Below are 13,874 nucleotides of genomic sequence, written 5' to 3' on the forward strand. Positions count from 1 at the left end.
TATATATATATATATATATATATATATATATATATATATATATATATATATATATATATATATATATATATATATATATATATATATATATATATTCATCAGAGTGATAGAGGAGTGAGATTCAAGTTTTTTCCTCTGGAGGGGGCCAATTAAAGGTTTCAATCAAACAACAGCTCGGTTGGATTTCTTCAGTAAGTTCATACCCTAAGGGACTTCAATCATAATCTTCTTCATCCCTCTCCAAATGGAAGGACCAGCTTCATCATGAGGGATAGCAGCAGGAGCAACAGGACTCATATGAAGGGTCGTAAGAGGTGGCTCTTCAGAAACGCAACCAAACTATTCTTATTCACCCTCTAATCCTTGAGCAAAAAGCCTCTCAAAAGGATTTGAAGGGGGATTTAAGGCAGGATTAGTATCTTCATCCTTTGAAATTTCCAGAGGGATATCTTCAGGCTCATTAACTTTGAAGAGCGTTGGATTCATCATCCAAGATGACACGCCTCCTGACTCGAGGCTTCTTCACTTGGGTGCCTTCATCTTCTTCCTCTTCATCAGAGGCACGAGATTCTTTATTTTTCCTCTTCGAAGAGGGCACATTTAAAATCCGCTCCTGAGCATTGTTGACATCGAGTCTAACTGCAGGAATGGAAGCAGGACGGACTCCACGGATTGCAACTTGAAAAGAACAAAGGATGTCAACATAAGAAGGAAAAAGTGAAAAAATTCACGGTAAAGTAAAGTAACATACCGTGGGTTTTAACTTTCCACCCAAATTTTTGGGATACAAATTTCCAGGATCTCTGCTCCATAGGAGCGACAGATAACATTCTTTCTACCCAATCACAAAAGTCGGAAGTTCATCGAAAACTTCCATAATTATTGAAAAATAAGAAAATATGAGCAAGAAAGTTAGTATTTTAAAGGAAATATAGCATAGTGAAGAAGCAAAAAGAATACTCACGTGCAAAGTTCCATTTCTCGGGGAAAGGCATGTTCTCTCTCCCACTAAGGCATGAGTGGAGACAACCACGAACCGAACATACCAACCTCGGCCACGATCATCTTCACGACTGACCAAGAATCTTTTGCTTCTTGCTGCGAGTGTAAAAACTCCCTCGCGAAAAAGATTTAGGGAATACAGATGGAGGAGATGAAAAGAGAAAGGGATAGAAACTAAACCCCATAAGTAGCAAAGGCAAGCCACTGCCCTCCATATCATCAGACCTATTTTCCCGAAACAAACGTTGAAATAATGACAGAACTCTATAATCATTGGGTCAATAGGAGGCTTGAATCCTAAAGTGAAAGGATAAGTGTAGATGAACGGATAACCCTCACGGTAAGTGGTTATTCAATCATCACCACTAGGGGCTGTGATTGCGAAGTCATGTTTCCAATGACATTCTCGGTGTACTAGAGGGAGTAGACCAGAGCTGATAAGAGAAGGATAGTGATTAGCAGGGTTAAGTGCTGCTATGGAAGAAACTTCTTTATTCCATGCTTCATAGTCACATTTGAAAGAAAATTCTTGAGGAACGATCTCTAAAACTAATGGTTCAGACAAAGGTTTGTTTTGATCCCTGGATTTGGAAGAAGATTTTGGGGTGGATATGGATTTATCTTTGGAGGAAGAAGACGGTTTAGAAGGATTTTTCTAAGAACACGTAGTGCTCCGGATCGATATGGAACCTAGGCTACGAAGCCGTCCACCTCTATTCTACTTCTGACCAGAGCTGCAGAAGGAGGAAGTTCATCCATTATAATAGCATGCCGAGGATCAGACGATGAAGAAAGGTTTGAAGATTATGAAGCCATTGTTAGGTACAACAGAAATGCGAAGATAAAAATTTCAGAGAAAGCTCAGAAAGAAACGAAAGAGAGTAAGAGAAGTTCTGGAAGATGCATGGTGCGGTATTTATAAGCAAAAAAGCATCATCATGAACCGTCATCATGGAACCAACACAGCTACAAAAAGCCTAAAAAGTCATTGCAAACTGCAGAGCCAATCACGACAAGACATGTGTCTCGAGCATTAATGTCTCTTCGCTTCTGAAGCTAAAATACTATGGTCTTCTCAACCTTGGAGTTTCTCCAACGCAGCAATTAGTCGCAGAGCCAGAAATTTTATTAAGGGAATTCAACACTTACAAAAATAGGCTATATTATGCTTTTTTTTAATTAAAGGAAATTCAACCATTGTATTTAGGGGTGGGCATATATCGGATAAAACCGATAACCCGAACTGTTAATTATTTATTGGGTTTATCGGTATTGGGTTATTAGCTTAACGGTTCGGTAACGAGTTAAATTTTTTTATTTATTGGGTTATCGGTTCGGGCTCGGTTTGGCAATTCTGTTATTGGGTAAAATCGATAACCCAATAAGGATTAACTAATTTACTAGTTTACCCTTAAGTATATACATACTAGGGTTTTATAATTCATACTTCATAGTTCACTCTTTGATTTCCCTATTCTTTCTCAGTTTCTCCGCCTCACGCCCTCACCAGTCAGCCCGTCAAGACTCAGGCCGGCGTCAGTCGCATCACGCCCTCACCAGTCAGCCCGTCAAGACTCAGGCCGGCGTCAGTCGCATTTCTCAGCTTCTTTCTCTCACTCTTCAGTCGCATCTTCACTTCATTTCTTAGATCCATCAGATTCTTCAGTCGCATCTTCTTCACTCTTCAGTCGCATTTCTCAGCCGCATTCCTCAGCTTCATCTTGATTCTTCGTGTAAGTTTTTAGTTGCTTCATCTTCATCTTTCTCTTAGTTTGTTTGAAAGCATTCTGGCTCTGGATTTTTCTTAGTTTGTTTGAAAGCTGAAGTGAGATTTGTCGTGTATTTGTTATTTATTTAGATCCCTTGTATTTGCAGAAAGTGTCGAAAGTGAAAATATGACTGATATTCTATTTTTTCGTCACTGATTGATATTGAGATTTTTGTTTATATTTTTTGGGTTGAAGAATGAAAGATAGAAACTTTGGTTAGTGTTTATTATATTTGGATATTGCAGTAAATTTAAATTCTTGTGAAATAGAACAGTTCTGAAAAGAGTTTTAGCAAAATAGTTCTTAAAATCTTATAAAACTGTTTTAGCAAAATAGTTTTATACCGAAACTATTTTATACATTGCGAAATTGTTTTAGTTGTTTTATCTTATCGGGTAAACCGATAACCGAACCGATAATGATCGATAACCGATTAACCGATAACCGATAACCAATATCTTATCGGTTTAGTTATCGGGTTATGATATTTGTAAACCGATAACCGATAGGCAAAACCGATAATATTCATAACCGAACCGAACCGACCGATGCCCACCCCTAATTGTATTTATCATGCATTTTACCAGAGGCGGACCTACATGGAAGATAGGGGGTCACCGACACCCGTTAAGCTCGGAAAAAATTCTCTATGTATATGTATGTATAGGATGTATACGCTAAGAAATGAATATATATTTAACTAGCCACACTAATACTTAAACGGTGCTTGGCAAACCTCAAACTGAGACCTGTTGCTCTACTTTGGCCTTTGGAATGAAGCCGCATTTTGTCAAAGTCTATTTTCATACCCGAAAGTCTCAAATTTTAAAAGACAAAGTCTAAATTATCTCCATGGGTATGAAATTGGACTACGCCATAACTTCAGAGCTAAGTTTGAATTTGAACTTTGTTCAATTTTAAACTAGAGGCTTTGGGAGAGCCCAACTTTAGACCTCTAGGTCTGAATTTGGAAACTTTAAACCCCCGATTTTCAAATCAAATTTGTATGTTTAAACTTAATTCTGAAGTGATTAAACTTTAAGGGGTCGTTTCGTAGGAGGTATAAGACTAATATCGAATATGGTGTATTAGTAATGCTGTTATTAGTAATGTTGAGATTAGTTATCTGACATAGTAATGCTAAGATTATTTCTTAACCACTGTTTTATTTGGTGTATTAGAGTATTGCATAATTTCTAACAAAAATTGATTGTTTATAATAATACCTTTCACATTCTTTAACTTTGTACGCCATTTTTATTGCAACAGTTTTATTACCCTCCACATTCTTTACTCTCTCTAAAGTCCAACTTTTTTTTTACAGGGGAGCAAATAGTGGGTTCTTTTACACTATTCCATATGCTGCTATTATTATTGTTATTACTATTATTATTATTATTATTATTATTATTATTATTATTATTATTATTATTATTATTATTATTATTATTATTAATCTTTAGTATATAATTTTTTTAGAAAATATTTTCCATTTACTAAACAAACACCAGATATTTTTAAATATTTTCATTAGTATTAAAATAGTAAACTGAAATAACGATCTTGTGTAGTCAAATGTCATTTACAAAATGGCAAAAAGTATTTGGAATAGGTTTTGAGGAATTTGGACAATTATATCATTAACCAAGTTTATACAAGTATTAAAAATTCTTGCATTGCTAATGCCATGGTTTGTTATGTATTAGTTAGGAATTTTTACATTCCTATATACTATATGAAACTATATTACCCTCCCTACTCACGTTTTACTATAATTATATTTTATATACCCAATAATCATTTATGTACATTTTAAGGGAATTAATGATATTAATTAGTGTCCTAAAATAACTCTACCGTATATTTCCACTCCACCCACGTTTCTCTCTCCACATCCCACCCCCTCACCCACGTATCTTGCAATCACCCACGATTTTCTTTTCACAAATCTCAGAAATCCTCCATTAACGCTTATTTCATCTCTTCTTCAAAAACCAGAGGAAATTTTTACTCTTATTCAAAATTTCTGCCTCCATTAACGTCTCTGATTAGCTTGATTTTCAATGAAGAAGAAGATATCTACGTAAAGCAAAGGAATTCTCTCTATCTCTCAATCCCTAATTTCAGTAATGTAAAGCAAAGGAAAAGAGAGAAGCAATTCCACCATTGACATCGATTAAAAAACTTTGAAGCTTTGAATTCGAATTTGGGTTTTCAAAAACTATTATTTGTTTGGATTGGGTGTTGTTGCAAACAATTGGGAATATGGTTTAGAGTTTATATCTCAATTTTGAGGGTGTTTTAGTGAAGATTAGACTTGATTTTGGCTAAATTTCAGATTGAAACTCGAAGAAGAAGAAGAAGACGACGTGATATACATTATATTTACGTAATTATAGAAAAATTGTATTATATATATATATATATATATATATATATATTGTATGAAAGTTGAATAATATTGTATAAAAATTATATTTAAGTTGTATGATATTGCAGTTGTATATAATTGAGTAGAAATAACGTATGAAAATTATAAATAAGCTGTAGATAAGTTGTATAATATATAATTAGTTGTATGAAATTTATTTTTACTATGTATAAATCAGATATAAAATATACAAAGACATATTTGTATAAATTTTTAATTTAAGTTGTATGTTATTGTAGTTGTATTTAATTGGGTAGAAATAATGTATGAAAGTTGTAGATAAGTTGTATAATATATAATTAGTTATATAAAACTTATTTTTTTTTACTATGTATAAATCAGATACAAAATATACAAAAGATATATTGTATAAAATTTGTATCCTCGTGACAGCACGTCATGATGTGGTTCTTTTACCATGTCAATATTGTTTTCTCTCATTATTTATCAAGAAAATAAGTTAAGAACATATACTGTATCCTCTTATTGGAGTTCTTTGCAAAATGTAACTTTGATATTTAAAGCTACTATGTACTGCAAGTTCTTCTTGAAGCGGGACAGCCTAAAATTGTAAATTAGCTACGGGAAGTAGGAAGTAAAGAACAACAATTATCAAGATTAGATAAGGCACACTTCTGATTCCATTATTCAATTGTATGAAGGGCCTTTGTTTTCATAATTTCTTTATCTCCTTTTCTCCAATCTTCTATGGTTTCTTTGACCCAACGAACCGATTAGTATAGTGCATCAGAAAAATAAGAAAACTATACGTTGTTTGGTTAACCTTTTTAATTGGGCTAACCTTTCCCCTGTAAATAACTCATATCACTTCCTGGAATTTGTCACTCCTAGCTTTATAAGTTTTGTGTCTCTTCTTTTCGTAACTTTGCATCCCCTGGATGTTTTAATGATATTTCACTTCACGATTAGTATAGTGCATCAGAAAAATAAGGAAAGAGAAGAAGAGAAAAAAAAGGTAAAGAGTGTAACTAAATCCCTTAATTGAAGGCACTAATAATGGATTGAGAGCCTTTTAAGGTGGAATGTATATATTTTGTAAACAAAACTTGTGTAGGTAGGGTAATTTACTAACATGAACATTTAGGGTAATAAAGTTTCCAATAGTGTATATGAATGAAAACATCCCTATTAGTTATACATAGAATAATACAAAATAAGATAAATTAATTATAATTAATACAAGTATTAATCATATATAGATTGAAATAATGTACCAAACAAAAAATTAAAAATTAGTAATGCACAAAGCTAATAGTAGTTGTTTTTTCTATTACCTCGTGATGTAGAATTTTGTAAATTTGGCTATTGTTTAAATAGAGTCCTACAAAAGGGGCAAGTTGTGCACTTCGCCCTGGCATTAGGGCCAAAGAGGGACGACGCTCCATTGTGGCATTCGGGTACAGTTTAGTCATAGTGGTTTGAGGGCAGAAGAATCAGAGAAATGGCGGAGTTGGAAGACAATGGCGAGTTCTACCTGAGGTATTATGTCGGTCACAAAGGGAAATTCGGGCATGAGTTTTTAGAATTCGAGTTTCGTCCGGACGGCAAACTCCGTTATGCCAACAACTCCAATTACAAGAACGATACCATGATTCGTAAAGAGGTTTTCCTTACCCCTGCCGTACTCAAAGAGTGCCGCCGCATTGTCGCCGATAGCGAGGTTTTTACCTTTCCCCTCCAGTATTTATATGTTTTTTCCATTCTCTTTGCCTATTAGGTTTTGTTATCTGGTAATTTGGGTGTTTATTTTGTTTGTAGATTATGAAGGAAGATGATAACAGCTGGCCTGAACCGGATAGAGTTGGGAGGCAGGAGCTTGAGATAGTGATGGGGAATGAGCACATATCATTCACTACATCTAAGATTGGTTCACTGATGGATGTGCAAACCAGTAAAGATCCCGAGGGACTTCGTATCTTCTATTATCTTGTTCAGGTAGTTATTGCAAGCTTCATTTGTCCCTATTTCATGTTTTGGATGAAATTTTTTAAGTTAATTCGCAGCATAGTTATTTTGCACCAAGTGGTTGCAAAAATTACGCAGAGTAATTTGTATACATGGTAAGGGGAGATGCTTGATAAAAGAGAGAAAATGCAAAATTTGTGCAGGCTATCAACAAACTAGTGCACGTACATATTCTCACGCACACACATAAAGGAAAAAAAGAAGAAGAGAAAAGATGCAGTTCACCGACTCACTTAATCTAGTATGGCAACTCTGTTCAAAAACTTCACTTGTTTCTCCTTTCGAAATGTAGTCATATACGCTGTGGGAATTGATAGTTTCAGATTGAGATTTAGTGTTTACTTCGCTTTAACCTTCATTAGAGCTATATAGGGCAGGATGGTGTGAGAGTTCAGACTAGATTCGTATAGGGAGTTACTGAAAGCATACCACAAAATCCCGTTTCTACTCTGTTGAAATGGTCCTCTCAATTATGAACGTATTTTCCAATTGCTGAATTGCCTATGAAATTAATTCCAGTAACTTCCATCTTCAGATAGGACTAGATATACCCTCCTATCAAACTCCAAAGTCAGTATGTTTGGAAATACTCTTTGCATTTGCAGTTGGATTTAGTTTCTAAGGTTGCTGGCTTATGCTACAGTTGGGTTGACTAGTTCTATCATTTAATTCTTATTCTCTTGTCACCACTTTGACCACCACTTCCGTTCCCGATTTGGTCATGATGTAAGGGAGGAGTCTAATTGTTCTTGGAGAAAGAGATCAAATTGACTAGGAGTAACGAGGAGAGTACTTATCCCCAGGAAATAGGAAACAAGGCGAATGCTGACGATTCATTAATCTTTTGTGATGCTAAAGTGGAGCAAGTGACACATCTGAGGTTGATTCTGACTGTTTTTGAGGCCATCTCTGGCCTTCATGTGAACTGGAGGAAATCCCTGATCTACACTGTTAATGATGTCATAGATACTCAAAGATTAGCTGGCTCCTTGGGATGTGAGGTAGGATCCTCGCCTACCACTTATTTGGGTGTTACCACTGGGTGCAAAGAGCAAGTCTCGACAGATATGGAATGGCGTCCTTGAAAGCTGTGAAAATAAGTTGTCTAGATGGAAGAATAATTATCTGTCTATGGGAGGGAGGGTAGTACTGGTCAACAGTGTGTTAGACTCTCTTCCCACCTACATGATGTCACTGTTCCCATTACCAGCAAGCATTGAGAAGAAGATTGATGCTCTGAGGAGGAATTTCATATGGCAAGGCAACAGAGACAAACGGGGTTACCATTTAGTCAAATGGAAAACCCTTACAACTAGCAGAAGAGAAGGGGGTTTGGGAATCAGAAATTTGAGGCAACACAATAAAAGCCTACTCATGAAATGGCTTTGGAGATTTTCACTAGAGGAACAAGCTTTATGGAGGAAGGTGATATGCTCAAAATATGGGATTGAAGGTCAGTGGAGCTCAGGTGCAGCGGCCAGTCCCTATGGAGTGAGTGTGTGGAGATCTATTAGAGCTCTATGGCCAACTTTTATGAGCAACACCAGCATAAAGGTGGGGAATGGAGCAAAAACTTCCTTCTGGAAGGATGTTTGGATAGGAAATTGTCCATTTAAAGACAGTTTCCCTGATTTGTACTGCTTAGCACTTCAACCTGATGCTACTATTGCTGAAACCTGGAGCCAACAGGGTTGGAATTTCAGTTTCAGAAGATTTCTCAATGATTGGGAGGTAACCAGAGTGATTGAGTTCCTTAAGGTCCTGGAAACTTTCAAGGGTCCAGTAGAGCAAGTGGATAGACTGACATGGGATAGCAATTGCAGAGGAGTTTTCACTGTTAAATCTGCATATGAGGTCCTAAACATATCAGTCCTGCAGCAAGGGCCTTGGTTATGGAAGCATATCTGGAGTTTGAAGGTTCCTTTTAAAGTTGCAGTATTTTGTTGGCTAGTGGTCAAACAGGCTGTCTTGACTCATGAGAGTTTAATGAAGAGAGGAATGCTCCTGTGTTCCAAATGTTTCCTATGTGGTAAGGCCAATGAAACAAACAGTCATCTCTTCCTTCATTGTCAGGTCACCAGTAGATTATGACAGCTGTTCATGAGTATGAAAGGTCTAAGTTGGGCAATGCCAAGAGATACCATGGAGCTTTTGTTTGTGTGGGACAACTTAGCAGCTGGAACAAGTCAGAAGAAGTGGTGGAGCATCATTCCTGCATGTATTTGGTGGACAGTTTGGCTGGAAAGGAACTCCACATGTTTTGAAGATTTAGCCAACTCTGAACAGAAGATCAAAATGAAATGCATATTTTTGTTTCACTTTTGGTGTAAAGAAGCTTTAGTGCAAGATGTAGAGTCCCTAGTCGATCTCATTGGGTCCTTGTAACTGACACAAGTCTTGCCTTGTTTTTGTCTTTCTGGAAGTCATGTAACTAGGGTCTGTTTCCATTAGCACTATCTTTGTGCTAAGTTTAATTTTTAATGAAATTTGTTACCATTTCAAAAAAAAAAAGGTGAAGAAAATTTCTCTTTCTGGATAACCATTTGACAACATTTTCGTCGTTAATTACTCTTGGTAGAGCATAGTCTTCCATATTACACTAGTTTGGCACAAAAATAGACCAGAACTGGGTTGATGTTAAGACTGGAAAAAAAAAGAAGAAAACTACCCATTTTTTACATAGCTGTCATTCTTCTCCTCCATTCCCTTCTATCGCCCCTCCCTCACATTGCTGCTCCTAGTCATCCCATCCTTCATTGTTATGCCCCTTAAAGCCTATGATTTTGGTTTAGTAGTAAGAGCAGAGCATGTAATGTGAGGAGGCGCACGTCAGGGGGTTCAAATTGTGCTGCAGACAAAAGCCTAGTATTTATGTGGAGAAGGGTAGAGGGATGGGCCCATCATCCATCGAGTTTTGAACGTGCACAACCGATCCTCAGGGATTTCTTGATTATAAAAAAGAAGTAGAGGAGTGGTAAGGGATGTGTTAGGGGTTTGGAGGGAGGTGAGTAGGAGAATGGCGAATAGGAAAGGCTGGTTTGATGGGCCAATGGGAAGTAGAACGGGCTGCAGTAGTATGCTATGTCAAAGATAAAATTTTTTAATAAAAGATAGGAGATAAAAGAACTACCGTCGAAAGACAAATGAAAAAAAAAAGGATTGACAAAGAAAAAAAAAGGGAGTAAAAAGCAAATTGTGATACTTCCTACTCATTATGCAACTCTCTGGATCACGGAGTGGGAGGATGGTTCTAATTATGCTTGCGAATTGTGTTTGGCTTGGTTTTCTCATTATCGCTTCATGTGGCTGATGTTTGTCTCTTTCTTTCTTAATCTTTAAACAACAATGTTATTATTCATCTCATGCTGAAGATGATTGTGAAAATAATAGTTTTTTTAATGATAATATTAATTAAAACTTGCAAAATATCCTCATCCTTAAGTTTGCTAGTAGCAACTGTACGCTAAAGACAATGAAGTACCCAGAAGTTCAAAATTTGAACTCCTAGATCTGCCATGGGCAAGTATTAGAATATGCAATATTCAAGAATATTAGAATGATGGGGGTTTTCAATGGAGGCCCTCGGTAAATGGGATGCTTGGCAGGGGATTTTAAAAATTTATTCTAACAAATAGGAGGCTTTGATGAATGATAGGGATGCCGAGTGCATGATGATTTTTTTCGTAGGATGGAATGAAAGGATGCGGAGATCTATTATTCCATAGAGTTGGACACTAGAGACGATCACCATCGCTAGCCAGTTCTGCTTTGGAGTGCATTGATACCATGAAGATGTTAAAACTATAAGTAGCTGTTCCCTTTTTGGATTTGTGCTATGGGAAGCATCCCTCCAAATAGTATATCAACTGATAAATGTGAGAGCATCAATGCATCCATATACTAGTTAGAGGGGTGCTTTCCGTAACATAAATCCAAGTACGAAACAACCACCTATACGTTTCAACATCTTCGTACAATATTAATGCACACCTAACCCTAAGGAGAATTGATCGGCGATGGTGATTAATCCTACAAGCAATGCAAGCAACATACTATACCTATTCACTAGATGTGGTATCAAAGCTAACTACATCGTAGAAGTCAGCACAAGCATCTTTTCCTTGTGGATGAATCCAAACTACGTTTTTTAATCTACCTTCAGTGTCGAGCTCCATGGAATGATAGAACTCAACATCCTTTAATTCCATCTTACAAAAAAAAATTCATCTAAATTCAGCATCCCCTTCTTCCATCTGAAGCCTTCTAAGGATCATTGTCGAAACCTGCAAAGCAGAACGTTTCTCAAAAAAATAAATTTTTTACAATCCCCTGCCAAGCATCTCATTTGCTGAAGGCCGCTATTAAAAACCTTCATCACTCTAATATTCTTGCATATTTTGACACGGGCTAATACCATTTGCCTTAAGTGCTCTTCATTGGCTTTATTACTTTTCTATGCCTAACCATAAGCCCAGATATATCATGGTATAATTCATTGTTATGCATATTTTACACCTTCCTTACACGATACACTCCTTCATCCGTTGTCACGATGTTAACTCTTCCCTTGCATTCAATTCTCTTACTGTGCTCGCTGCAACTAGTCTTGCCTTCTTTGTCATATGTGAACATAACATACTTGCGGTAATCACCATCTTGGGTTTTAATTGTTTCTAACACCACTAAATCCTTTGACTTTGGCATGTTTCATGTCAAATCAAACACCTTATTTAGATTTGAATAAGTTGGTTGAATTATTGGGTATGCTAATATTTTTGACCTATTTTTTAGTATTATTATGTTCTTCAATATCATTGTTCGTCAAATCAGTGACTACACCAAGAAGAATTAACTTAGGCTAAAAATAGAAATATTACTTCCCTCAACGACCAGAGAGGTTGCATATCTTGTAAAGTATCTCTAACGATTATTGCGTGATAGTGCTGTAAGTTAATCTTCTTCAGTAACTCTTTCCATGGTTGGTAGAATTGATAATAAATGAGAACTCTCCCCCTTTAAGGCTAAGAATGTGTTTGGTGGGAATTAATGAGAACTAGCTTTAACCTTTAACTCTTCTTCACTACAATGGAGAATAATGGCAAGGAGAAGGGAAAGAAAACTCCATACAATACAAGGGAAAGGAAAGCTTACATAACATGACTACCTATGCTAGGTTGGTACATAATTATTTGTCATTCTTTCTAGTAGTCAACTTTTATATTGGAATAGATGTTCTCAAATTTGGAGGGAAAACAAAAACGTGTGAGGGAGAGTGAGGGGGTGTCTTCACGCATCTATGGAGTTTGAGATGTCGTCAAGAATGCCTGTTTAGTTGAAGGGTATAATTGTCATATCTCTATCATACTTGACATTTAGACATGTTGAAATCTATGTATTATTTTATGCGAAATTGAATGTGGAATAATAATATGTGTATTAGCAATAAGGGGAATAAGTTATTGAAAGATAAAAGTGCCCATGGTAATTCATGTATAACAATCTCCTCAATATTGATTTTTGCATAACAATCTCCTCGTTATTAATTACTGCATAAATAATCCTTGTATAACTGGTATATAAATCGAACAACCCCTAAAAATGCAGTTGGTTTAAATAGAAACATCAGGATGAGACTTGCGAATATATTGTTATCCTCTTCCCGTCTTCCCTTGAATGGTCGATTAAAGCTCCAAATGAATTCCATGTTCTTTATTAGTAGCCATATTCTTCCTCGTCATTTGTTATCAGAGTCATATTCTTTTAATTGAAATAATCAAATAGCTTTAGAATCAAACATGATATTAGCTCTAACTAGGGTACACGACTGGAAGTCAGCACGTAGCTTGCTTTTAAAAAATGCTGTAGCTCAGGCTTTTTTGAAGCTACATTCTCGTCTGGTAATGATAATCAAAGTCATCTGTATTATAAGAGGATTAGTAAATGTAATGTAATGCAAAAGCCTTGTTGGCTGCAGACATTCAATTACAATCTTCAAGCCTTCAAAGCAGATAATATTAAAAATACAAGGAGGTTAGAGGATCAGGAAAGGAAATTTTGGGGGTTTGTGTGTGGGGTGGGGGTGGGGGGAATCTCTTGCTTTAAAGGAAAGTTTCTGCTTTGGCAGATTTCTAAAAGGAATTACAGCTTGTTTTCTACTCCCCTCCCCCACCCGAAAAAGAGAAGAAATAAAACATGCGGTTTCCGCTGCTCTAAATGCATTTTTGGGAAAGATGCTGTATTCACTTGCTTGAATCATTGGTAAACCAATTGATGTTGGTTTGCACCGCTGCGCTTCATCTTGGAGTTCTTCTGCACCACTTGACTGACACCTGTTTTCTCATTGTCTTGTCATTGCAGGACCTCAAGTGTTTTGTGTTCTCTCTCATCTCTCTCCATTTCAAGATCAAACCCATTTAAGTCTTCATTCTGGCGAGCTGACACTTTGGAAGTCTGGTTAGCTACATGTTTCCTATGTGTTAATGGTGTATACTTGATTAGTAAAGTGAATCTTTTATGGTGGTGTTTGATGAATTGTCGGAGGAACAATCTTCTTTAGACCTTATTTCGTGATGAAAGGTCCTGTTTCTCTCTTTTCAGTTTGCCCTTTATTTATGTGGCTGTTTGTCCATCACATTATTCTACCAAGTTCGTTGTTTGTGTGTTAAGTACAACAAGGGTTTATTTTA

General features: G+C 36.3%; 1 protein-coding gene across 1 annotated transcript; it reads left to right on the forward strand.

Moving 5' to 3' along the window:
- The first annotated feature begins 6,549 nt into the window (after positions 1 to 6,549).
- LOC109219016 (protein mago nashi homolog) lies at positions 6,550 to 13,874 on the forward strand. The gene is made up of 3 exons (XM_019383415.1): positions 6,550 to 6,883; positions 6,982 to 7,158; positions 13,546 to 13,874. Exons 1-3 carry the CDS (start codon positions 6,665 to 6,667, stop codon positions 13,603 to 13,605), a joined length of 456 nt encoding a protein of 151 aa, XP_019238960.1. The 5' UTR covers positions 6,550 to 6,664; the 3' UTR covers positions 13,606 to 13,874.

Source organism: Nicotiana attenuata, unplaced genomic scaffold (genome assembly GCF_001879085.1).
Source record: "Nicotiana attenuata strain UT unplaced genomic scaffold, NIATTr2, whole genome shotgun sequence".
NCBI classification, from domain to species: domain Eukaryota; kingdom Viridiplantae; phylum Streptophyta; class Magnoliopsida; order Solanales; family Solanaceae; genus Nicotiana; species Nicotiana attenuata.

What these genes read in the sequence shown, in the direction of transcription:
- LOC109219016 (XM_019383415.1), top strand. Translation starts at nt 6,665, where the DNA reads ATGGCGGAGTTGGAAGACAATGGCGAGTTCTACCTGAGGTATTATGTC. An exon ending in GCATTGTCGCCGATAGCGAG is followed by an intron (nt 6,884 to 6,981) that starts GTTTTTACCTTT and finishes TTTTGTTTGTAG; the next exon opens with ATTATGAAGGAAGATGATAA. An exon ending in TCTTCTATTATCTTGTTCAG is followed by an intron (nt 7,159 to 13,545) that starts GTAGTTATTGCA and finishes TTGTCATTGCAG; the next exon opens with GACCTCAAGTGTTTTGTGTT.